General features: G+C 38.5%; 1 protein-coding gene across 12 annotated transcripts in view; it reads right to left on the bottom strand.

Moving 5' to 3' along the window:
* NTNG1 (netrin G1) overlaps positions 1-27,942 on the bottom strand; it is a 294,603-nt gene that overhangs the window by 51,786 nt on the left and 214,875 nt on the right. For 6 of the 12 annotated variants that reach the window (XM_074318381.2, XM_074318379.2, XM_074318383.2 and 3 more), the window contains exons 5-7: positions 19,124-19,150; positions 8,807-8,872; positions 6,386-6,445 (exon numbers count right to left, since the gene is read on the bottom strand). In XM_074318381.2, coding sequence (XP_074174482.1) covers positions 6,386-6,445; positions 8,807-8,872; positions 19,124-19,150 — 153 coding nt within the window. The remainder of the gene's footprint in view (positions 1-6,385; positions 6,446-8,806; positions 8,873-19,123; positions 19,151-27,942) is intronic. The other 6 variants (XM_019746499.3, XM_019746506.3, XM_019746507.3 and 3 more) reach the window with 3 other exon arrangements.

The raw sequence follows: 27,942 nt of genomic DNA, 5'->3' as shown, positions 1-27,942 counted from the left end.
TAAGCATCATCAACAATGAATAAGGAAGAATAAGGAAGGGTGACAAGCCTCCCCTTCTTTTCTTGTTAACATGCTGCAACTCATCAGGACATTGTAGATTCATTTATTGGAGAGGCAGTTACTACAGTAGAGAGCTGAGGTCAAGGTCCTGACAGAATGAAATCAAATTTCGATAGAAGCAGAGGATGACACTGAAAATGGTGAAGAGTAGAAGATACTCAGGGATAGGGTCAGCACCTTGGGGACTCCAGATGCTTAAACAAAAGGCAAGAAGGGAAGATTCCTGAAGGCAAGCCACTGTCCCTATTTGAGGCTACCTGTATCACTGTGTGTGTGCTGGGTGGGGATGGGGATGGGGAGCCAATAAAACCAGAGAGAGGAAGTTCTAGGCGAAGGAGGCCTTTGGAATCCAATGTGGGATACGAGGTAAAAAAAATACTTGCCTAAATTTAGTAGTTAAGGCATGCCAAATTAATAAGAGTAACAACAACAATAGAATTGCAGCTCATGGAATTAAATTCTCTTAAAAAACAATAAGCATTTACCCCAATACACTACATCTCCCTGAGTTACACCTTGCTGAGCTGGCATTTCTGACACCTTAGGAAACGTAGAAGGCCTCTAGAATGTTCCTTGCTTGAAGGTTTGAAACAAGCAGAATCTTTTCAGCTTGGATCCACCTCACAGTAGCGGCAACAGGGAGGAGACCCAACTCTCCAAATATAATTGCTTCCCAAGGATTTCTTCCCTCAGAGCTGCCTAGAATTCCCGAGGGCACGAACAGCCCACCCTCAGCCTCTTCCTGTCTGGAAGGGGCCCCTGAATGGCTGTCCTCCTTCATGTTCCTCACCCCAGGTTGATCCTTGGTGCACCTAGTAGAGTTAATCCAACTTTTTTCAAAAGCATCTTTTATGGGCATAAATTCATCCTAGGAACTTTTTAGAACTACAGGGAAGTCCTTGTTGTGAAGAGGTTTGTTTATGTGTGCTGAGAAATAGAGAACAAAATGGCATGAGGTATTTTAATAGTGGCACAAAACGATCTAAAAAGACATTCATCCAACTTGAGAGGACTTAGGACAGACTAACTGAATGCTGGACTTAACACTAAATCTTTTTCGGGCAGGTAGGGTTTATTAAAAAAAAAAAAAAAGGAGGGCAGGAGCATTTCAGGTGAAAGGAACAGAGTGGGCAAAGGCATGCAGTTGGGAAAGGGTCGAGATTAAGGCTGGAGACGTTTCACAACATGGCTCCTTTGTATTTGAAGGACTCTAAGATCTTCCCAATGAGCTCCATCGGACAAGGCTTTATCCAAGGAATAAAAGCATATTTGTAGATATCCAAGTTCAACACTTTCAAACATAGTCTATGAATCTCCACAGATATGTCAAATGTGACACTGTTACCTACTATTCTTTGAATTTAATGAATAGTATACATTTCTGTGATGACATTAACTATTTGTTTCTGCGTCCTTTTTTTGAAAACCAATTTATTAATTTTGATCAGAAAAGTAAATACTATAAATGACATAAGTAATCATATAGTTATATATGAAATCATATTCAGCTAAAAACCAATACTATAAATTTATTTCAGAAAATAAGTGGATATTTAAAATGTCTTATAATCTAGGAAATGGGCTGACAATAACTTGATTTTTTTAACACTTTTAGACTCTTCTGAGACATTGACAAAGCTGTCTTCTCTGGCCACGACATATTGCAGAATAAAAAGTGAGAAAAATATCTTTGAAAATGATTTGAAAAACATGAGAAAATTGTACAAATACAAGGCGTTGCAAACGTAACTATGAAACTGTTCTTTTTTTCTTCCCAGTATTCTGTTAATTTACCACTAGTGACTAGTCTTTCAGCATAGGCATAGAATCCATCAATGATTATTAAGGATACAGTTTGAGCTGCGTTATCATATTAAGTTTCTTAAGGGATGATAGGAATAGCTCAATAATTCTTTGATCCTCCAATTCACTTACCTACCATCGCCTCCCTTCCCATGGTCCATCCTCATAAGCACTTCCTTTCATATATTCTCCTCTCCCTTGTCCCCGCCCCCCTCTCCCCAATCAGTCTTCCGGGTAAACCTGATCCTGGTTAAATCCAGTTCTCCACCTCTCCATGCCTACAACCCTAGCAGCCAAACGTAGCTGGAGTTTTCCTCCAACCATTTTGAAGTAAGTTTCACTTTAAGTTGATAATCATAAACCTCCTGGGGCCCTCAGGGCTGCCTGGCAACCCTTCCTGAACAGGGGACTTCTGGGCCACCATTGTCTCTATCGGTGCTCCTCCATCTGTACCCACCATTGCTTTTCCCTCTCTTTTGCTTTTTGTCCTATGTCCTGAAATGTCTCAGGCCTTAGTCCTTGGACCTCATTGCTACTTAGGTTCACCCTAGAGCCAGGGTTTTTTACTCAGTCTCATGACTTTATAAACCATCTATGTGCTGATCTTTCCAAAATAGTTATTTCTGGCCTGGACCAACTCCGCAGTCAGTTAGTGAGGCTTCATTCAGACTAATATACTCAATGGCCTTTTTAATGTCTCCACTTGGACACTTAACATCAAGTTTAACATGTGCAAAATTGAGCTATTTGGTCACCTTCCCAAACCTGCTACTCACCCAGGCAGCTCACGCCATCTCAATAAACAACAGTTCTGCTCCTCCAATTGCTTAGCTCGAAATTCCTGGAGTTGTTTTTGACGCCTTTCATTTTCTCATCCCTGACAACTAATCCATTAACAGATCCTCTGGCTGTGCTTTTAAAATACATCCTAAATCTCAGCACCTCTCACCACCTCATCCTTAAGGTACCATCACCCCTCACCTGGATTGTTGCTGCCGTCTCCAAACTGCTCTCCTGGCTTCCATCTTTGTGATAGTCTCCTTTCCACACAGCAGTCAGAGTAACTCTTTCAAAATTTAAATTAGATTATGACATCCCTCTGCTCATAACCCTAATGATTCCCCATGCCATTCAGATGAACAGAGTTTGAACTCTTTCATTCCCCATTGATCTGGTCCCTGGCTTCCCTGGGGGGCTCACTGCTATGACTCTCTCCCTCACTCATTGCAAAATGTCTCCATGTTGCTCTGCAAACGTGTCAAGAACTTCCCCAGGGCCTTTGCACTTGCTGTTACCTCTATCTGGAATATTTCCCCCGCCCCACCACAGGTGTCCCTATGACTTGCTTCCTCACTTTGTTTTTAGTTCTCTGCTCAAAGAAAATCCTGTGACCACTCTGAAATAACAGCCCTAGATCAAATCACAATAACCCCCAATTTTCTAATCCTGTTTAATTATTTTTTAACCTTTATAGTACCTGAAATTATATTCAAAAAATATTCTCCCCCACACTCTGGTTGCAAATACATGAATGCAGACCTTGTCTGTTTTGTTCACAGTTGTAACCACAGAGCACAAAACATCACCTGACATGTACTGAGCACTAAAAAAAAAAAAAATGTGGAATGAATTAAGCAATCAGTGATGATCCTGAGACACTTTCCTTTGGAAGTCAGAGGAAATCACAGAGGAAAGTTATTTTTAAATTCATCCCCCCACCACTCCAATTCCATAAGAGTCTGGCTATAGACTATAGATTAAAGCATTTAAAAAAACAAGAAGATATAACTGAGTTAGTGATTATTTTAGTAGAGTTGACTATATGTCTACTCAGGTCAACTTAGGTAGGAAAAACCGTATTTCCAAAAATTGCTATAGCTTTATATAGTATCTCAATCTCAAATTGCATTGTAGACTACATATATTTTTTCAGATACGTTTTAATGTATTTCCTCAAAAATAAGACCTAGCCGGACAATCAGCTCTAATGTGTCTTTTGGAGCAAAAATTAATATAAGACCCGGTCTTATTTAACTATGACATAAGACTGGGTATAATATGATATGATATGATATAATATAATACTGGGTCTTATATTAATTTTTGCTCCAAAAGACGCATTAGAGCTGATTGTCCAGCTAGGTCTTATTTTGGGGGAAACACGGTAATTACTGTTGTGTAAACAAAGCTAATGGGGGTCTCCAAACCATACCTACATACTGGGGCACAGCAGACACTTCAATATTTCTGAGAACCACCTTGTACCGGGGGAAATGGATGAGGCCCAGGCCTGCAAAGTCTAATGCATTGTTCTCAACCTTGGCACTAGTGCCATTTTGGGCCAAACCATTCTTTGTTGTCCTGTAGATTGTAGGATATTCAGAAGCTTCCCTGGTCTCTACCCACTAGATGCAGTAGCAACTAGTTGTGACAACCAAAAGTCCCCTGGGGGGGGGCAAAAATCCTCCATATATCATATGATATCATATAAGGCAGTTATGATAACATAGTCCTTAGTAATTGGCTAGTTAAAAACCAATAAAAGCTAGAAGTGTTTTAGAAGAGGGAGTGTTCAAAGTTGGCTTTCTAGGTCGGGAAAGAACCAATCCTCTTCTAAGGTTTAGAGGCTCTTTCTGATAGGAGTTACAGGAAAACAAAAGGTTGGAAAGAAAAAATGGAAGAAAAAGAATGTAAAGGAGAGGGTTAAATATCCCCTTGGTGCCTTCTTTTTCACTGTTCCCCATGCTGCCTCTGATTACATTATTACATTACCTAAGTAAATATAAGATAAAGTACCCTGACTGTGGTATTGGTAGATTTTCTTTTTTTGACCTAATTTCAGTCACTCAAAAAGAAAGGATTTAGGGAACAGACTTTAGATAGACAGGAGGTGAATGAATTCAAACTCTAAAAATTATTTTCCCTTCACTGCATTAATAGTCATCAAGACTCCAAAGGGGCCTCCCTCAGGGGTGGGAATGAAATGTTTTCCTGGTCCTTACCCCACCCCAACCCTGTCTTACAACCTTGTGTAGCTCGTGAAACTCTTCCATACACATCACTGGATGATGATGTGGATTTTTCTATGATAATGCTACCTCCTGAGGTGGCCTATTCTTGCCACCAGTGATGCGTTTGGATCTTATCAGTGCTGTTGACACCAAGATATCAGAGATTCAATGAGGTAAGGTCAAATTCCAGGTCAAGAGGCTTCTTGTTTATCCAGCCTGCTTGAGATGACATAGAGATGGACTTTGTAAAAGTCCCTATTGCTTCCTTTCTCCTTCACCTCCTTGGTTTCTTTGTGTAGATTTGCATATTATAGATTAGGAATGATGTCCCCACCGTGGCCTCCATGATTGCCTTAGGATGTACACGCACATATACCCACACAGGCTTGATAACCTATCAGCTGGTCCTTCTCTTTTCCTAAATGACTTATTTCCCCAGGTTTAAAATCCATTTGGAAACCCCTCAAAAGGGCATTTTTAATGTTCAATATGTGAAAGCACGTTGTGAGGAAAGTTTAAGGCATGGTTTAAATACTATCGGTTTTGCTTTTCCCATCTTCTGATCACTTTCCTCTTTTTTCTCTATATGCCACAGAAGGAACAATTCAATGTTGATTAAAATCTGAAAAATGATTTGGCTAAATTCAATAGAGAAGCTATTATGGTCATTTTCACCAAGTGGGTCAAACTAAATTCATATTTTACTAACAAATATATTTATTTGTAGGAGGTGTTTCCTTAAAAAAAAAAAGAAAAAAAAAAAGGAAAATCATAACATATGCCCAACAGTCAAGGGTGGAAAACAAGACACACCTGTCACATAGCACATTTAAAGGAAAATGGTGAAATAGAAACAAGAGTCTTTATGTTTCCTGAAAAATCTTCATTCTGTGAATGACAGATGCTAGTTGGAATGGGCCATTCATGAGTCACAGTAAAGATACTGCTCGTTTTCATATAAAGACAATAATATAATTATTATTTTCAGGTCATAATCAAGGCTTAACCCAGTGCAAATCTTCATTGGTATTTACTCAGATTCATTCTGAATAATGTTTGGAAGTAGAAATTCCAAGGTTATTTCATTTGTTACAAAGCCAAATGGGCACCAGACCTGGAACCTGCCATCCTGTTCTCATGAAAAGCATACTTGAAACTCACTCTAAGTGAGTCTCCATATTTTCAATGCAAATGAATAACAATGTTCAGAGTCTAACATTCATGTTCTAAACAGGAACCTAAACTGTTATAATTCTTATTCACACATTAATCTTTCAGAAAACAAATGTTGCAGCATTTTTAATTTGCAGCAATCAAATTCTTGAGTGACGCTGTTTTTCCCCTCTGACAGATGACATTCTCAGGACTTTTTGATGCATTGATCAATAGCAGTCAACATGCCTCACCGATAAGCTGATGGGGACACTTCACAGATATTCCAGATTCATACAGTGCAATGTTTCACAACACATAACACCATGAAATCACTGTATGAATCCAAGAATTCCTACCTCTCTTGTGGTTTGCAACTTGAACAGAAGAAACTGTTGACAAAGCTACTTTGGGAGCAACTGGATAGGTTTAAAAGAATGAACAGCACATTAGAAGCAATAGTGAAACGTTCAAACTATAATCACTTATCCACCCACTTGAAAAGTAGCCCTAAATGAAGAGACTGTTTGTATCTGTTATTTCTGGGAGTTTGTTGCAAAGGAAGCCTTCTGTTTGGTTGAAATGGTTTAACATTGTCAGACATAAAGTTTAGAAGCTTTAGTTTTAGAGGCAAATAGAATTACCATTTAAATCAAGTAACCAGTGATATGAAGATTATTCTAGTAACAATATAGATATTGGGATCCCCTATTGTCCCTCTCTTAAAATAACACGTGTGTTGTTGAGTTAATCAGCAATATCATTGCCTCAGTTCACCATGTCATTTTCTCTGTGTAACCATAAGCTCATTTACGTATAAATCAGTTACACTGTTTTGGTTGAAATGATCAGACATCACAGAACAGAATCATAATGGTCCACCATTCTGTGGCATCTGGACCTCATCTAAATCACCTTCAATCTGTCTACCTTTCAAAAGTGTAGTGTTCTCCTCAACATTTATTACCTTTGTGATGATATTGGTTTGTTAATGGCAGGGATTTCTCTCTAAGTTGGCCTGCCATTTCTTTTCCAATTATTCCTGAAGAGTTGCTTGTGAAAATAGCAAAAAACAGGATAGATTCTGATGCTCTCTGCAGATGTGCACAGGATAAATTGTGGGTGCACAGAACTGGCCTCTGCTGGAAAGTGCACCTTTAGCTAGAGTTCAAGTTCAAGCACTTGATTCAACTGTGCTGCTTCTCAAATCAATTCATTTGAACTCATTATCTACATTCTAAAAAAGTGAAGCTGGCGTTAACTAAAGACATTTTCTGAAAGCTTTCAATCCTGTGACACTCACAGAAAACATAGCAAAATAATTAAATCGGTCTGTTTCAGGTTGTGAACAATGCATAACTTCGTTCGTCTCAACACTTACTGTGGAGAAGTGTTAAGTATTAGATCCTGTCATGTATAATTTGTTGAACTATGGAATTCAGTGGGAAATACTGAGTGACCTTTCACTGAAGATGCTCTCATTGAACTTGCCAAGGAATAAAGTCACCAAACCTCCCCCTGAATCCTCAGAGAAATCTGCTAATAGGGGTGAGCTTGAGCTGTATTTCTTCCACATATATGTGCAGAAACTTGAAAATATTCATTTGGAGCAGATGATTAAGATAATTCTATTTACTAGTAATATATGTATCTAGGACAGTCTCGATTTTATCACTCTGATCAAGGACTGAAAATGCAGCCCTTCCAATTTGACTCCTCAACAAATTGCTAATATATTTTGTTTTGCTTAGCAGCTATTTCCTGGTTCCTCTTTTTGCTCATTTCCTCCTCCATCTGTATTCATTAGAGTTTCAAAGAAACATCCTGTATATAATGAAGGAAGGTGGAAGCCAAAGATGTGCCTTTTTTCTTCTTTTTTGAGAAGGAAGAAGGCAAAAGAATACAATTTTCTAAGAAAATAAACTCGTACTTGTACATGTCTATCGAGAGGCTAGATGTCAGTGTGAATTCAACATTCCACTGCATCTTATGAATTTGGTTGCCCCGTTTTTAAAAGTTCTATTTCTTCCTGTCTGTCTCTCTCTATTATGAACTTTCTTTTTATTGTTGATGTTAGAAGTCAGAAAATAATGACTGCTATAAGGACAGACAGAACACAAGTTGCTTTTAGTGCTGGTAGAAATTATTGTTAATTCATAAAGGATTACAAGCGGGAAAGCCCCAACAGGGAAAATATACTGTGATGTGGGGAAGGAAGGAGAGGGAGGAGAGAGAGAGAGAGAGAGAGAGAGAGAGAGAGAGAGAGAGAGAGAGAGAGAGAGAGAGAGGAGTTCCAAATTTTTGTAAGTCAATATAGAGGAAAAGTGAAAAAAAAAGAAAAAAAGAAAGTCTCCTTAGGGGTTGCAATACTGCCTTTACATTTATTTTCCTCAACCCTCAATACAACTGACATATTAGTTTGTTTAAGAAAAGCAAAAGGGAGACAGTGGAAGGACGCCTGTGCCACTCACAAGTTTTTAAGACTTATTATTGGTACTCACACACTGTGATGGCGACAGAACTCTAGGCTTTTCTTGGGACTGATATACAATGTAAATTTAATAAAGTGCTTATAACGTCTATGCCACTTAATTTTTTCCTACATCTTTCACTATGTTTCTGGGACACTCTCCATATCAGAAAAAATGTTTGAATCATGATTCTTTTGGAGACATGGCATTTATTATAACGCTCTTATTCAGTGCCAGAATGACAGTATATAGGATTTTCCCCCTAAACATGTGGGATTTTCTATCAGTAGGAATTTTACATGCTCCTACCTTGTTTTGGTTTAGAAACCTCAAGGGAAGAAATATTCGGCCATATCGTATTAAACTTGGGAGAATCTGCATGCATCAGGAAAAATCAGGGCATGTTATTTTCAGCTATCATGTCATTTGGTCTAAACAGAAAAAAATCATATGGACAAAGACACAAACCACACATTTTAACTTGGCTGTGATGAACTTAACAAAACATGACTCTGGCACCAAACGAGAGCAAGCAATTGATGATTCCCAAAACATTGAATGGACATTAATTATAGAGCACCTTCCCTAACCAACCCATATACACTGTCTTTTGCAATAGACTGTTCTTACACATAACCAAATAGGGACTTCAGCATTTCAAACCTTCTACAAAGCTAGTGCCTGAAATTGGAAGATAATGAGAAAGAAATAATTTCTCACTTGAGGATCTCAGTCTCTGCAATTTATATTTACAGATGTGAACTGCCTGCATTAGTCTTTTGTGAGCAATTCTTTGGGGGTATGTTTTAAGTGTGAGCCATTATCTCTGCAAAGAAGTGGATTTATTTCCTATTTTTGTTTATGTGATTTCTTAGAGAAAGAAAGAGAGGGATTACTGTGGTTCTGGCTTAAGGAGAATAGTCCAAGGTGCTTCTCATCACATTTTAGGCTTGCACGAATGGATGCGCATATGTTTTCATGATGTTTTTACCTAAAAAATATGTTTCTAGAGACTTTGGTTCTGATCTAAAAATAAACATGAGCATTGTTAATTCAAGAATTGATGTACTTTCTTTCTTAGATTCACCAGTATGAAAAAAAAAGTGACTCTGGAAACGCAGGAGAACAGCCAGGTTTAGGATTGGATGCTTTAAAAATATCTTTGCTAAGGTGCATAGGCCATGACTAGAAAAGCAGTCATCTCATGACTCCAATCTACCAGGCCCTGCGATCAACTCAAAACCACATCTTTTGGCTGGTCCTTTGGGCCCACCCAGGTTCACAAGGAGAGCCCTTAATGCTAAACTCTATCTAGCATGTCACTGTCTCCTGACTTCTCATTGCTGCGGATAAACATGAGTTTTAATATTGCTAGTTTAAATGTCATACATCCATTTCTCGTCTCTGTAATTGGATTGGATCTCTCTGAGGAAGGGCAATGCCTTGCAGAAGGCCGCAGTAAATATCTAATAGTTGAATAATTGATATCAAGTGGTTAGGCTACTAAATAGGTATTATCAGATTGTTTCCTCCATAATTAGATTAGAGCAAATAACATTCTTGTAAGACATGGAACTTTCACTATAACTTCGGTTTTCAAATATTTGACCACGGAAATCTTTCTGTGAATATTGTTATATCTGTCAAAATTTATGAATGAAAACAGCATGCAACAACTTTCCACATCTGTTTTCAGGTGTTACTAAATAGACACTTGGTAGCAAGTAGCAAAATATGCAAGTTGTAGACTGAATGTTGCTTTTCACTTGAGCATTTGGGTGATGGGTAGCTATTGAATGAATAGAACAAGCCTACCGTGAACGGTGATAATCACTTTTGAAAAACGATAAATTTGCATTTTCAGGGAATATAATTTCTAGAAATTGTTCATTTAGAAAAAATTTCAAACCATTGTTATGGTTTTATATAGAAAATTCTTTATGTTATGAACATCAAATTAAGAGAAATTTAGTTTGTTGAAATGGTTCTCTCCGTCCTTCTCCTGTAGGAGAGGCAAATCCAGGTCATAAGTGGGGGTGATGTTTACAAATTTAATGTTAAGTTTCAAGTGACTGGTTTGTCTTGATGAAATTAAAATAATATAATAATATGATTGTTTTGTCAATAAGCTTTGCCAAGAAATTTAAAGCAAAAATTTTACACTCTATCAACTTAGAAGTGAATTTTGAAAATTCACTTCATAAATGAAACTTTACTCCATATTCCAGTATATTAAATGTTTGCTCATGCCTATATTTTAGTTACCCTTTTCTTAGTGTCTTGTGATTCCCCCCACCCCCCAGGATGCTGAGGTTTCATTTTAAGGATCTTCCCACATGTATAAAAATTAATGTAGGTCATTCTCCTTTTGAATTGTAAACTACTTGATCTGTATGGAATTATCAAGATTGACACCTCAGTTACAATCTGATCCCCACATAGAGTATAATTTTCTTCTGCATTGCGCACTTAAGACAGTTTCTTGGGGATGGTGGGGGAGGGCTGTCCTTGTATTTGCCTGGGAATATAATTAGACATGTTTTTCCAAATAATTTTTATATGTGGGAAGCTCAACCTTCTTCAACCATTAAAACTCAGAACCACCAGCAGTCATCATGTGAAAATCCTAATCTAATCTATACATATCTCCAGTGGAACAAAATTTTAGGTGTTATGTCTTCCTTGGGAATAAAAATGTCCTGGGGAAAAAGAAAAAGATATTGAAATCTGAAGCCCCTAAATTCCTATAGCATGTTACTGTCTGTGCATACATGTTTTAATATTTGGCCATCACGAGATTTTGAATTTAATATCTCATCTTAATTTTTAAAAATTCATTTTGTTTTATAATCGTAAGGAAAGTATAATTAGCCAGTTAGTCTCTGGTTACTATTGTTATTCTATGATCCTGGCACATATAAATATTCACTCAATATTACTAAGACATGTTTAATTCCCAGAAGTAAATTAGGCACATTGGAGGCCATATTAATAGTATAATTGAGACAAATTCTATGTATCCAATTCTAATAAAAGTCTTTGCATAACATGAAGCCTCCGAGAATTTTTTTTGCCAGTGGGCCCCTTGTCTGAGTAGTTAGAAATTGCAAATAAAAAGATTATAATAGGTCAACAGTATTCGTATTGTCTCTTCAGGTGAACTGTTGCAGAATTTATTAATTTCATTCTTTCACGAATTAACCAGGGGATATCTTTGGGTCCATACGAAGGTCACAGTGTGGTAGTTTGTTGCAAGGCAAAGGGCACTAGGAGTCAGAAGATCAGGGGTCTGGTACCAGTTCTGCTACTAAGGGGCAGTCTGGCTGTTAATTTCTCTGGACTTCAGTTTCCTTATGTGTCAGATAAAGGTGCTGGACTAAAAGATCTGGAAGGTTCCTCTCAGCGCTACTAAGTTCCATCACTCCAGTGTCTCGCATGGCCCTGCAGGATCACACTAAGATTCATGGAAGGATGAAGGCTGTTGGGATGAGGCACGAGCTCCTTGGAGAATCTAGGGGATGAAGAGTTCCTTGTGTGAAGGAAGAATGATGGCTGTATGCTGTGACTGCGGACCTTTTGACTGTCATGGTGAAACCCATACTGGAGCTGAGAAATTATTTCTGGGCTGAGGGGAGGGATCACCATATGTGTCCAATGGAATTGTAGATGGCCAATCATTCAAGAATAGTCTTTTATAAAAATCCCTTCTTCTTAAGGATCCTGGCCCCATACAGCTGGGAAAATGGACTGGACTCCAAAGACTGGCTCTGGGAGTATGGAGACCACCATCGCATACTCCACAACTGCCCCCTTTATAAAGAAACAAAACAGCTGAAAGGCTCATCAGATGCTATTACTCTACTGTCCTTGGTTTTTCAAATTACATCTATGGGAAACCTAGAAAATATCTATTAAGATACAGTGCATGTAAATAGAGTTCCGCCTGGATTCGAATCCCAGCTCTATCACTTGGACGAGTTCCTTAACTTCTCTGTGTCTAAACTTTCTCATTTATAAAAAGGGGATGCTGGTTGTTGTTGGGCCTGAATGAGTTAATATTTGCTTGTCATTGTACTGAAAATTCAATAAATGCTAGCTCTTATTATTCTAATTGTGGTTGCTGTTGCGATAAAAATCAGATTACCCTAGTATAAACAGTTCCTGCTGAATTAAAGTTGAAAAAATAATGTGCTCCCTGTATTTTTTCCAATTTTAATTGTTCCCAAAAGTGAGTGATTCTGATATATAAAAAAATCTCGCTTAAGATATAACTTACTTTAGGGAATTATCGCATCCTAGGCCCTACATCAATTAATACTACTGCTCAGAAAACAATAGAAATTATTTTGGAACACTGTGAAACAGATTTTATTTTTAACATATAAACACAAAATGTTAATTTCCAAGTTTCTTTCTGTTTAGAAGCACATCAGTTTAGACTAAGAATCAAATATCTTACCTAATTTTTTTTTTTAATTAATGAGGGAACTTAGAAAACTCTTATGTGACAATTTGGTTGTGGCACTTGGATTTCATTTTCATGAATCAGAAAAACAGAAACTATTCATGAAAATGAGGCTTTGGAAAGAAAGCTTTTCTCTTCTGTCCCCCAAGGGAAACTGTGCTATAAGTTGGAAAGAACTACGTTAAAATTGCTAACTCTAACCATCTACTGCTGACTTCATAGTGTATCAAGCTAAAAAGCGAGCTTGAAGCAGGTTAACAACTTTTTTTTTTTTTTTACATTAAGAAAGCGTTAGAGGTAGGGTTGTTTTAGAATATTAAGTAGTCTTCTATCATATATGGCATTCACTTAGCAAGAACCGTAGACAGCTTTCAACTCACTTCCTGTACACCCTTTAAAAACAGAGTAAAATGGGACCATGCTTTCCCATCTGTGTTTTCTAGAACAGTCTACCATGTAGTATTTCATATTTTAGTAATTTAAGCAAATGAGAAGGCACATTCTAATGTCATGGTAAAGGGTAAAGAGTCCTCATTTAGAAATTGGGCGCTGAGCCGGACTCCTACCTTGGCCACTATCCAGATGAAAGACAATTCATTTAAGTCTTAATTAGTTGCCTTATCTGTAAAATGATGATGTTGGATCTGTGCTCTTTAAGTTTACTAAAAACACGAATTTTTACATAACTTTTTGGTTTTTAAAATATGGTGGGAAACAGGGTGCCACCATGAATAGGAAAAGCCACGGAGGGAATATTAGTGAGCTGTCATCAAACATCCTTCTTCCAGGAATGATGAGAAAATTATCAGGTGAAGACAAAGTCACAGGGTCCCTTTGGGTTTATACAATGACTGCTGTTGTTCCTCAGGGAACCTGGAAACATTATTGATGCCTAGAAAGGAATCTATAGAAAACCCTAAAGCTCTCCAGATGAAATCCCCAGGGCCTTGAAGGTAATCTTACCATCTTCACAGCAAGCTGCTTACTCTCAGAAATACAGCCTCATTAAACTGGTGGGGAAGATACAGTTTAATGTGACAGTGGTAGGTCTGTCCTTGAGATGACGCACAGAATTTTATTTTGCTGTAAGCGACTATCCTGATAAGAAAAAAAAATTGGATTTTTACTGTCACAGAATATATACAAACATGTTTTAGAATTTGCATAGCTAATTTCATGAACTGTCCCATATTCTATAACACCAGGGGTGCCAAAAAAATGTATACAAGGGGACACTTTGGTCAACATTGCTCAAGCAGTAGTTTGCCATAATCAGAAATGTCTGGATGCTGATGGTAACCACTTTGAGCACCTCTTGTAACTGCAGAAGTCAAACATGACTTGTGTTCATCTTTTGTTATCGGTATATATTGAGTATTACAATTTTAATAGTTTTTTCCTTTCTTAAAATGTGTATACATTTTTTTGGCACCCTCTGTATACTTCACATCTATACATTTCCCTTCTTCCTCAGCATATTAAGGATGTTTGGTGCTACAGGAAGGGTATATTTTAATGTGGGGAGGGTCACAGTCCCCTCTCCCCTGTCCTCAGATGTGATGCCTATAATTTGACAACACAGTGAGGTACCAGAAAATTAATTTCTGTTTTTCTCCAGGACGCTAAAGTTCCCCTCACAGAAAAGGATCAATTTAGGGATCAACAGCTTCGTTCTAGGATGTTTCAGTGATCTTGGCAAATCTTTAAGTTAGGAATTTCCAGATGCCCCCACATAGAGATAATAGCAAAGGCACAGATATCAGCTCACACTTAAGTTCACCTGGTAAAAGATTAATACATGAAAAAAAATGAATTTGCTCAAGGTGGGAAACTGTTGTCATTCAAGATTGCTAAACCTCTTGGAATTCTTTTTATTTATTTATTTTTTTCAGGTAGGGGACTACTTCCTCCTCCTTCACTGACATGTTTGATTTATTCTTTAAAATGAAAGAAGCAGCTATGCCCTAATGTTCATTCAATTTTAGGATAACCACAAAGGTTTCATGGATGGGAAATGTTAGTTACACAAATATGAAATGGATCAGTGATGATGATACTGGGTACATGACAGAACAAAGTCCCAAAGGCATTTTCACCTGGGACCTTAGTTTTCCTCCTAGAACATCAGCAAACAGTTCAAAATTAATGTAGCTCACCACGCACTTTGTTGTATAGCTACACAAGCCTGATCATTTTTCCCCTCATTATATAAAACCTAATTAGTTAAAGGGCAATTCAAATGAAACTTTTATTTGGGGGATTTAGAAGCATTAAAGCAAAGGGGAAGAAAACAAACACTGCAGCTCTCTGAGTAGCATGCACAATTACCCATAACCCTTGGGTGGGGAAATGATTAACCTTGTTATTTCCTCGCAATCCAGGTTTCTACGGTAAATCGGTAGTGAACAAAAATATTTGGATGCTGCATGGAAAACAACTTTTACAATGTCTCCAACTGGCATCAAATGTTTTCAAGTATGAAAACATCTCTGGGCTTTCTCAACGGGCTGATGGATCCCTGCAGGTAGCAGTTCCGTTGTTTAATGGTCCTGCCAATTAAATCAAATTAGAGATGAATTTTCAGCTCTGTGATGAAGGCAATACTTATTATAAAAGAAAACAGGAACACGGATTATTTCCCTTAAGTGAACTATTGTTTCAAATTGAATAAGTTGGAGAGGAGGGGACAGCCAAATGCCTCCATCAATATTCTATGCTCTTCATACCATTATGTCTAACATCTGAAAGTGTTTTAAGGAATTAATGTATACTCAGTTTCACAAATTGTTTACATCTCTCTTCTTTTCCTGCTGTCTTAAGAAATATTTTGATTTATTAAAAAAATTCCATGTTTTTGAAATGGTGTTTCCTGATATGCTCTTTCATTTCAGTGGATGATGTACCTTTAAACTGACTCATCTGTCCTCTACTTTCTTAAGTGACAGTCACCCACACGAAGGTATTTGCACATTAGGTCAATTCCTGTTGTTCTAACTATGATCTTTGTAATATACTGTTTAACATACTTAGTGAAATCGCTTGCGTTTCAGGATTAAGGCTCACATAGTATATCTCAGAAGGTAATGATTAGTTTATCACTTTAACAAAAATACCCACACCAAACCAACTATTAATTTGGACCATCAGCACCAACCAACAAAATGTTCACTTGGATAAAATTGTGACTGTTTACTTATAAGTACATGATACATTTTGTATAAAGAAAGAAACCTAAATGAATTACTACCACATCAGGTAAAGTTAAAACAGAGTTCACAAGGCTCAAATGGCGACAGATCTATTTTGGGATTCATTAATTGCTGACAATATCACCAGTATTTTTTCAGCCATGGCCAAAGCACATCAAAATGACTGAGTTTTAAATCAAGTACCTTTGGGATGACTGGAAAACCTATTTCCTAATAGATAGACAACAGCAGGTATAAATGACCTTAATGGGAAGTTTGTTTCAAAAACATTTTTAGCAGATGATCGGAAAGGATGACCCCTCTGTGTATGCATTTGAAACTTCATATAGGTGTTCACAGTTGGAGATCTATCCTGAAATCCAATATCAGGGCTCCAAAAGCTTTAGTCATTGTGTACCTAGCATATGTATGTGAACTTATAGTTACATACATCAATAACTTACGTCGCTAATATACATCATTCATTTTCCTTGAGATACGCTTTGATGACGGGAGTCTTATGAAGGCTACATCTGTTGTAATGGCATCTTTCAACAGACTTGGTGGAATTGTGTTCATTGATTTCCTTCTTTGGAATAAGGGGAAAAGCTCTGGCCAGGCAGCTCCCTCTTCTCTGGCTGGTACCTTGGAAAACCCTTTCCTGTACCCTCTAAAACAGGCAGTGAGTCACCTATGCATAAATTCTTGCCCTTCGGAGAAGAGAGTAACCCACCAGTGCACACAACCACCTTAGGAGCCCACAAAGAAGGAACAATGCCATTGAAGTAGCCAGGGAGATACAATCGTGTTTGATGGTTTTATCATAAATCTCTTGACCTTAAAGCCGGGCAACAGGCAAGCTAGTCATGTGTGATGTTGGGTGACCCCTGCAGGTTCTTACATCCTGTTTGCTAAAGAAATCTGAGGAAACACCTGCTGCTCTCCAAGCACCACAGCCAGAGGCGTAATGAAGCCAGGGTACAAGCCATCACTTTGTTGGAGGGTTTGGGTTAGGTATGAAGGACCTCAGTTTTCCTAGGTTCCTGATAATAAAGGTTAATCCATTTTCCAAAGGCACAACAAAGCATCCTTTCAGGTCACCAATGATTTCAAAATAAAAGAAAGCAAAACAAAACGGAATTGCCCGATTCGGTGTGTAAAAGGTCAACATCTGCTGATGCTCAGAGACGGGGCATGTGGTGGAGGCAGCCGGATGAGATGCTGAGTGAGCAGAACAGTCAGAAGTTCCATGCAACACACGACTGACACTCCGAACAGAAACACACCCCAGCGCCACAGAACTACTTCCCAGCTGTCCATTTCTGAAAACTTTGACAGGCCGTATCGCCAAGCAGCCTCAATAACCTGTCTCAGCTTCCTTCCACGAGGTTCCTTTTTGCTCTAAAATGCACGTGCAAATGCAATTGTCAAGGCCTGAAAGGAACACATTGTGGGGCAAAGACCCAGGCAAAGACCATGGGAGATACTAAAGCAGAAAATTTAGACTATTAGAGGTGAACGTGTTCATTGGCAAGTTTGTAGCACTGATGTCTTCTCAACAAGACCACAAAGAGGATGCTGGAGAATTAGCTTGGTATCTAAATGGATGAGAACATTACTTCTATTTTCAAAGCAACTCATTTTCATGGAATTTAACACAGCTAGTTCTTAACGAATCTGTGTCTGGGCCTATTCACAAGCTTAAGTAAACTGGGTTGATTTAAAAATTGGAAGACCTGACTGTGCATTTATACGAAGTGGGAAGTAGTTGTTTTATATGAATTCAGAGAGTATTGCTTTTTAGACGAATGTTGGGTATTGTGATGCTTCCACTGCTGCTGTTTACCTTGCAAGCACCCCGCATGGCAGAGTTCATATGACAAAGCCTGTGAGGGGTGAGACCACAGTGAAAGTTCTTCTCTTCACTTACAGTGTATAACCTCCCTTCCTGAGTACCTTCTTTCTGATCAGTTATTCAGCCGCTGTGCAAAGGTTTTAGCCATCAGAGAGAGAGAGAGGGTGCAATGTATAGAAATATGCAAGATTCTGCTCTGAAAAGTTCTAGGGCATTTCCTTAATAAGCATTTCAGGATTATACTGGACTGTCATTGTTTTTATGTGAAGAGGCGGCTACAGTCTGCGTCTCACATAATAGCTGGGAGAATGCTTTTTGCAATGGGATTGGACAAGTGTTCCATAGAGGGTTGAAGAGGCATCTCTCTTTCAATTGCTTCCAATTCTACTAAAAGATTTCTTGCAGAAATTTCTAGTAGTCTGACTCCTAAATGCTGCATGTATTTTTTTTTATATCCCTTCTCTAGCAAACTTAAACCTAAGTAGTCAGATAAACACGGATCACTCTTTTTTAGGCGGGAGAAATGGACAGACTGATTATTTTTCTTCCTTCATTCCTCCAGAAAGACTAATGAGCACAAACCTGCTTCTTTCAGGCCTTCACAAAGACTAAAGTTTAATGCATTAATAAAATTCCCTCCTCTGGGTTTCGTGGCATTTTCCTTGGGTTCTAATGAATATGCCTGAAGCATTCACTGGCATCCATTCTCTGCTTTTCTAAATTATGGTAGAAATCTATATCCAGTCCTAGGGAGAGAGTGCAATTTGTTTGTTGGTTACTAAGCATTGGTAAATAGGACTGTTTATATTTTTGCTAAATGAGTTAAGGTTACCTAAGTAATTGCACCTCTGTAAAGGTAGCCTTCATTGATCAAAAGTAGTCAGGAAGACTGTGGTACTGCCATATCCACAAAAGAATTCTACATAGATAACTATTTTATCTGTGTTCTCATCATATCTGTGCAGAGAACAAACACAACAATTCAATTCACAAAGAATATGCTCTCTTACATCAGAAATGGACACTGGGAAAATAGATCCGAGGAACTGAACAACAAAGCAAAGCTAGTCTAGACTTGGTTTGGTGATTTTTTTTTTTTTTTTTTTTTTTTTACTTACTACCAATACTGGAAATACTGGGGATACCTAGAGAAAAAGAAACAATAAAGAAAAGCTGTTAGACCTTTATTAGCACATGACATCTTTAACTCAATATAAAAAAATCTCAGAAACTGAACACTTGATAACATTCAGATCATTAGGAAATATGCACAGAAAAAACCCAAAATATATTTCCATCCATCCAAGTCATTTTTCTTTCATTCTAGAACTCCTGAACTCATCAGAGTTAGGAAATGAATGCTCAACTTCAACAGCTGGCTCAAGACAGCTTCATGAGATGAAACATTTTGTGTTTGCCTATAAGGTTAATGAACATTTGTATGTGGTTCAAAACAGATGTTAAATTAGGCTTATGTTCTGGGCACAGAGTACCAAGTAGACACAACATAGACCTGAGCAAATACATCCTCATAATGCAATAGATCTCTTTAAATGTGTTATGAGATGCATGTGTTAGCTGATGAAAATCATTTGGCACTTTATTTGATTAATTTCCCATAACCATCATTTTTATTCCTCTTTTGCTTGTCAGATATGTGGATTAAACTCTGTAATAGAAACTTAATTGAGCAGAATAATTCAAGAATACATTAGGTTGCTCATATTGATCATGGACTTCATTGATTTTTCAGCTTCTACTTTAATTTACAAGTTGTGCTAAGATGGTGGAACCATTTCAGAATACAACTGGATTTGGCATAACCCTGGGAATGAATTTAGTGTGTATCTAGATGAAAACTCCTAGCTAGGAATCAAGGCACGGGAGCGACGCTGTCTGGATTTGAAGCTTTACTCTTACACTCACTGACTGTATGACTTTGGGGCAAGTTGCTTACACTCTCGGCTGTTTTCTGCCTTTTAGGATAGTTGCAAGGATTACATAAATTGATATATGTAAAGCGCTCAGAGCATGCTGTCTGGTTGGCAGGTCGTATGTCCTATATCCATCTTTGCTATGATTACTAATATTGATTTAGTTGGCTCATCAAGCAAGCAACACCGTGATAGATATTGCTAATTAAAAGCCAGAGAGTTTTATCTTCTCCACTAAATTCAGGTAGTGGTGTGGGTGGAGCAGGAGATGGAAATCAGACAGAACTGAGTGATAGTCCTGTTTTGCAACTGACTAGCCGGGTGATTTTGGGCAAGTTCCCAGCCTCGACGCCTGTTTCCTCATCTGCAAAGGGGCTAATAATATCTACTGCATAGGGCTGCTGTGAGGCTTGAATGAGATAATCCATAAAAATGTCTGACACATGGTACATAGTCAATAAATGATAGCTGTTAATGAGCTGTTCAGGCTTGTTCTCCACATGGCTGAAGTGTACTAACAGGTGGTAAATGTAGGAATCATTAAACTTCTATTTTAGTATTTATCTTTGAATGACTGCCCTCTGCTTTTTTTAACTAATCACTGTACCTTCCTCAGAGACCTCTAGCTTTGTATTCTTTAAAACCAAGAGCTGTTTTCCTATTTCTTAGTTGTTGTTGTCGGTGGTGGTGGGGGTGGGATGGGGGGGGTGGGAAGGAGAAATTAAAGTTTACCATGACTTTTTAAAAACCTTGGAAGGATGGAAATCTTTTTTTCAGTTACTAGATACATTCAAACTCTCTTGATTATACATGCACAGAGTTTATGGTGCTTCAGCTTAATTACCGATTACTGAGCAACCCAAACTGGAAACCTGAGTTTCCATTTCCATGTTTTAGTTCTACGCTGTGAACTGAATTTCAAGCTGAATGCGATTTCTACAAAGGGTTGCTGAATTCCTGACCTGACAATCAGTAGACTGTCTTTGCCACAGCGTGACAGTGGCTTGGTACTGATTCCCCCCCCCCCCCTTTGCAAATCCCCTGCTGAGTGAGGTATGATGGCAGCATCGTAATTTTAGTATCAATTTCAGAAGCTCCAAATTTCCCCATGATTGAAAACCCTGCTCCACCACGAGAAACTGCTTGCCTTTTGTAATCCATCAAAGAGAATGGAAGTTAGGCTGGCAGGAAAGAGACTTTTCATGTGTATTCAAACTTACATGGAGTTAGAGGCCCATGCATAATGCAAGACAAAGTTCTCGGGGTGTTTGGCCGGCCACAATGGAGAGCCAACCCACAAGAGGGTTTGATGAAGTAAGTACATGCTGGAGTTGAGCACTTTGGAAAGATGCAAGAATGTTTCCATTCCTTTGGGGATGCCAGTACAGGGGACAAATGTTTACTGCAGCGAGACAAACCTCACCAAGCACGGCCATTAGGAGATCCTATTTTCCTCATGAAGCTGTTTTCTATTACCTAACATTCGAATGCTTGAAATTCAGACTCTTCCTCATTTTGTGGCTGACAATTTTTCGAGGTGCTACCAGGTGAGTCATTTTCGATTCCATTGGTATGAAATGGAAATTACTTAGAAAAGATTTTTTTTTTTTTTAAACTGCTCATTGGAATAAAGATGTTTGAAGTTGAAAAGAGCTGAAAGCCAAGGGATGCTCACTGGTATATTTTCAAATGTTATTTTTTTCCCCTAATGTTTCTTATTTAATGTCCAAACACCTTGTTTCTCTACAGACATCTAAAGAATTTAATAAACCTATCACAGCCATTAAAAAAGCGATGAGTTAGTCACGAAACATCTTTCAAAAGTTTAAGAAAATAAGACAGGAAGGCTACAATACAATTCATTTCATGAAAGGTGAGTTTCTTTGGGATCTGTGGGGGATGAATCGATGAATGTGATTCTATCTTACAAGTGGCAGTGGCCATAAGCCATGGGAATAAGAGTCAGATCATGCTCAGAAAACACTGTCGAGACACATGGTGGCAGTTTTTATTAACATTCTCTGTGAAGTGACAACTATTATGGAAAGAATATTTTTACCTTAAAAATTGCATTCAGAAGTTATTTTTTCCCTTCCTTCTTCATCTCCCTGATGTAAATTGCCACTCTCCTTCCTGATCACACACCTCTTTGTACAGGCCTCTGTGAGCAACTTATCAACTTATTTTTATGATTGTGTGTTTGCCTGAGAACTCTGAGGGGATGAGTGCCATCTGTTGTCCCTTCCTGTATCTCTACTATCTGGCTGGGACAATGCCTGATACAGAAGATTTGCTTGATTTATATATGAGCAATGAACTAGCACTTGTTTCCAAGAAGCTTTCTCTCTGTCATAGTGAAAATACCCTTGAGGTCATTGTATGATCTTATCCCCTCCAAAATGTTCCACTGAAATATTTCTCCAAGTTTAGTGTTAGTGAATATTTTTGTGCTCTTTGAGCATTTGCTCTATCCTGATAGCAAGAGTTACAAGATCTACAGAAGTCCTCACCACCCTGCCTTCCAGGAACCTCAGAGGCTCAAAGCTCAACTGAATAAAACTTGTTTAATGTTTGGCTTATTTTCTTTCTATTTTTCTTCTTTAACATCTTCCTTTTTAAATTCTTATTTAAATATTCTGATTTGTATTTCCCTTTTTTCCTAAGCCACCTTGGGGCAAATACAAATTTTGTGGGGCCTAAAGCTATACAAATCTGGGAGCTCGCTTTGAGAAAAAGAATACTAACTTCAAAATATAAAATTAGATAAATTTGAAATTGATTAATTTTTTTATTTTTTTAGAAGGAGTCTAGTGAAGGAGTATGAAATTCAGGTTTCATTAGCTTAGCTCAGTCTCTGAAACAACTTCAAAAACATGTGGGAAAGATAACTAGATGCCTGATAGGAAGGAAGAAAAGGAGGGAAGATAGCAGATAAGGAAATTCAGAAAGTGAAAAAATGGAGAGCTGGAAGGGAGTTAAGAAATAATCTTATTCAGCCCTTTCATTTTATAGAAGAGGAAATTGAAGGTATAAACAGAAGCAAGAACCTTGTCCAAGTCGACCGCTTTGTATTCAGCATTGGAGCAGGTCCTTCCTAATTCCTGCCTCCTGAGACACTGCTAAACTTGAACTGAGGAAATAAAGCACAGGTACCGTGTTTCCCCGAAAATAAGACCGGGTCTTATATTAATTTTTGCTTCAAAAGACACCCTAGGGCTTATGTTCAGGGGATGTCATCCTGAAAAATCATGCTAGGGCTTATTTTCCGGTTAGGTCTTATTTTGGGGGAAACATGATATACATGAGCTTTGAGTGAGGGTTCTGCAATACGCGGTTTATGACTTTGGTACTATTGCTTCTTCAAGAATAGAAATGCAACGTCAGTCAGAGATACGCACACTTGCTGAATGGCCAAAGGGCTCAGTGAGCCCAAAGAATGGGAAGGTACTCAGTTGGAGGCACTTGCAGTTACTCCCTCCTTAACCAGCCCTCCACACCTCCATATTTATTTTAATGTTTGTTTTAAAGGAATTTTGCTATAATTAAAAGGATGAGAACCTAGTAGAATTATATAATGTGTTACTGTCTTCTTCTTCTTTTGTTTTTCTCCCATACTAACCTTCCAACCAAGTACATGGCTAAAGGGGACGTAGTGAGACTTAAGGGAGTCAAGGAGATGGAGAGCTCAAAAATAAACACACTGCGCTTCCGAAACAGGTTAATGCAGGGCTAAAAGCCGTAACTCCTTTGGAGAGTCAATGGGAAGTTCAGCAGCTTTTTATCACGAGAGAAGCAGAAGGGACGAGGATTCGGCCTGCTTCAAAATGACAGGAAATATTACCACTGTTGTGATAGTTTGATTAAAGCCGGTCAAGTGAGTGACCGGATCTTCTAGCTAGGCTGTGGCTATTGGGAACGCTAGCTCCAAAAAGCGCCACTGAAGCAGAGGTAGGTGAAAAGTAAGGAGACATTCTGCAGCCTCACTTGTATTCTGCAGCAATTTCTGCCAACGTCCTTCCAGCCCTGGTCCCTGCTCCAAACTGCTATTGATAGGAGGTACAGTGAGTTGTCTCCGGGGAACTTGGAAGTGAAGGAAATGACTGTCTTAACAGAATTATACTGTGAAATCATCGTATAAATGATGCAATCAGAGGTAGGTAAAGTCATCTTGCCACCGCAGAAGGGCTTTGGGGCCTGAAGTAACTGATAGAATTGACAGAGGTGATATTAGCTTATTGACATGTGTAAAGAATGGAAGAATGGTTACTCAGAAAGAGGGCCATCCTGATGCCTGCGGTGGCAGCGCTGGCCTAGCATTGTCTCAGAAAGAGGGAGGGGTAACCTGTGCACTTTCACACCTTCCCTGTTCTGTTGGAATCAGGGAGGCGGACCCTGTGGTAGGACGGATTGTCAGGAGGTTTCAGCCTGATGTTGGTAGCATTTGAGTCGTTTCCACTTCCTGCTCCCATGCATGCCAGGCCACCTTCTGATTATTGCCTGGCTCTGCAAGGAGACTTAATTACGGAGGAGAGAATACCCTGGTCAGAAGGACTAGAATATTCTGAACACCGTAATAGTTATTTCACATTGTGGATGAATCGACTGGCATTTGGACACAACTGGTCTCCCCATATAGTTGCTGTCTCCAAAAGGAGACTTTTCTGATCAGACTGGGATGGATCCATGTCTAGAGCTCAGCGAAATTATGAAAATATAGAGCAGTTAACTTTATTGTGTGTTTACTATGTACCTGTTCTAAATACCTCATCTGTATTAATTAGTGTACTTTTTATGACAACCCTATGAGGTCAATACTTGGGTTTATTTTATAGATGGGGCAGACTCAAACACAAAGAGCTTGCCCAAGGTCATCTCCATCAGTTGGGAAAGACACTGAGATTTGAATTAAGTGGTGCCACCTGATATTCTGCTGTGGGGATTGTAATATGAGATATGTACACTGGATTACCCTTAAAATCCTAAAATTTTTGAATTCCAAATCATATCTGGTCCTATAAGCTTCAGATAAGAGACGGTGGATGGGTAGTTTATATGCATAACTGGGTATTCTGCTTTTACACATTGGGACTTCCAGTTTGGTTTATCTCCATAAGGCTTTGAGAGGAAGGCCCGCTCTTATTGGGGCTGACAGGATCAGGGTTCTGAGCCTGAAAGGTTGGTGGCCAGAACCCGACAGGAGTTAAGTTGTTGAGGCCATGAATGCCTCTGGGGGAAGCCTCTGAAAGCAAACCAGTCAATGTGTCATCTTTAATGGCTGGATGGGCCATGAAACAAAAGTGAGTCTTTTTCCTATTGTGTTTCCTCCAAGATCTCAGCTGGTCTTTTCCTGTAGGAAATTGAAGGTCCTTGTGTTAGAGTCTCTGAGCTGTGAAGGCCACATGTTCCACGAGGCACCAGAAGGTCAATGGGAGGTCAATGTACCCAAATGAACATTACAGGGTCATTTAAGTTCACTTATTCATCCACCAAATCATTAATTCCATAAATATTTATAAAGGCCAAAAATAAAATATGGTCCCATTCTTACATTTCTAACCATTTAGCTCCTGAAGTCAGGTTTAAATCTTGCTCTGTCATGAATTCACTGGGGGACCTTCAGGCACCTTGCTAACCTTTATGCGCCTGTGCCTCCTTATTTGTAAAATAGGGATGAAATTAGTACGCAACCCATGGGGATATTGTAAGGATTCAATGCAAGAAAGCACATAAAGCTCTTCACAAAGTATAATAGCCTATGGTGTGCTTAACCAATAGTGGCCACCATTATTATCATTATTATTAGAATTTTGGTTAGAGTCATTCGATTGTGAGTGTACATACATTACCAAGAATCTAGAGAGAAAGAGCAGTTGATTTTGCATGGGAGAATCGAGGTAGGCTTCACTGAGGAATAGTCACTGAGGAAAACGAGCAGAATTGAAAATGAGCAGAATTTCAATAGAGAGAGAAGAGAAAGGTGATTTGGGGAAAGGAATGAATTCAATATCTAGCATGCTGACTTGGAGATCTTCATAGACAGGTAGAAAAATCAATCTGGAGTCATTGGAAGAATTCAGGCTACAACTGGTTGATTGCTGTTAAACCACTAATACTAAGAACTGAAAACACAGGAATAGATTGGAAAGCCAATGAAGAAACTGTAAACTGAGAAGAGGCAGGGGTGGGGAGCCAGAAAATGTAAAGCAAGGACGAAAGGGGAGTCTTTGAAGGCAAAGAAACAACAAGCAGAGGTCTAGGAAGAGAAGGGGGGAAAGCTGGTTTAGAGAAGGCTAACTTGTTCAAACAGGTGTCAAGATGGAGCCCATACCCCAGTGGAGGACAGAAGAAGTCAGTGAACTTGAATCTGGGACGTAAAATGGTGCAATGAACAGTCCTTTGAGTTAAGACACACCTGGGTTCAAATCCTCCTTCTCACCCCGACTAGCTATGTAAACCTTAAAGGTTTCTTTCCCTAAGTAGTTATCAGATTCCAGATTTGTAAAATGAACACAGTAACTTCTACCTTACAAGATTGTTGTCAGTTAAGAATGAACTAATGCATGTAGAACACTTAGGAAATTGTCTGGATAATGACACACATGGGTTCTCCTGGGAAAATCCAAATTGATCAATGCAAATTTAATATCAGAGAAAATAATAGAACAATCATCAAATTACTTTCCATCACTTAACTTGGAGGAGCCCTAGGTATTGTGTAACAATTCAAGTTGGATTTCTGAACAAACAAATAATGTCAGTGTCAGACCAATTTAATTTTCTTTCTTTGAAGAATATTAGACCATGTAGGTAAAAGGAAAGGAAAAGATTGAATGCAGTTGAATGAGCTGGGCTTTCTGTCTGTCTCCATGACATTTTTATCACTAGGCTGGAGAAACTGTTTAGAGCAGCGTGACCTTCAAAGAGTATTTTATAGAAAGTTATTAAGTGTCCCATGAACAATTAAGTTTGGGAAACACTGGGTAAAATAGGTTGCTTTACTATAGGATTCTCAAAAATTTTTAAATAAGGTAATGTGAATATCTAAGGGTCAGTATCGTATATAGCATTTTCTAAAGTTACTTGGTCATGGAATTCTTTTAAGGGTTATAGAACACAGTTTGGGAAGCAGTGGTACAGGGTCTATTATATTATCTTTCCTGGAGCTATAGTTCTTAAAGGTTGATTATTAAGTTTTCAGTAACTATATGTAGAAAACTCTTTTGTGTTATTTCACAGGGATCAGAATTTCAAGAGGTGCTACTTAATACGGTTATTTATAAGCTGAACAATGAGAATCAAAAGAGTCATGATTAAGCATGAAGTTGGACAGAGTTCCTGTACGTGGAAAGCAGAAATACAATTCAAAGGACATTCAAAATAGAATTCTGTCAAAAATAGAATGAAGATCAATGGGGAGAAGAAAGACATCTTACAGATAAAATACAAATTCTACACACTTTTGTAGGGAAATAAGGAAAAGATTTGATGCACATATATATGGCTTTAAAAGACCAAGAAAACACACTGGGTCTTGAATAAATCGGGTGATGAATAAAAATTTCCTCACAAGAGTTATTACTTCTGCCTCTGCCAAGATGACTGTAGTGAAAAGCATAGGGAAACGTAACATGTTGCAGATTGGGGTGGCTGTATTTTAGACTATTGGGGCTCTGTACTCTCCTGACTCTACACGCTCCATATAAAAGCTGCCTTGGAGTTGCACCAAAAATCAGGGCTTCTGAAGCCACATGATTTCCAGCAAGGTTGCCACCTTAGGGTACCTCTGAGTGATGGGCTGAGTGTCTCTGAAGGGAGACCCTATCAATTTCTTTGTTTAATGCAATCCTCTTAGTTCTTTTGCTAAGAATGGGTGGGAACTAACCCTCCTGTTCAAAACTTATCCTGGCTGCTTGAGATTCTGCCAAATCCAGAGATTCTCCAGTATAGGTGGCATTTCTAGGCCACTAAGGAGTTGATGTTGAGGGATCAGAGGTTGCAGTCGC

The sequence above is a fragment of the Rhinolophus sinicus genome, chromosome 7, assembly GCF_057876585.1.
Source record: "Rhinolophus sinicus isolate RSI-liver-muscle chromosome 7, RSI-T2T, whole genome shotgun sequence".
In the NCBI taxonomy this organism is placed as follows: domain Eukaryota; kingdom Metazoa; phylum Chordata; class Mammalia; order Chiroptera; family Rhinolophidae; genus Rhinolophus; species Rhinolophus sinicus.
This window is presented reverse-complemented; position numbering and strand designations above follow the sequence as displayed.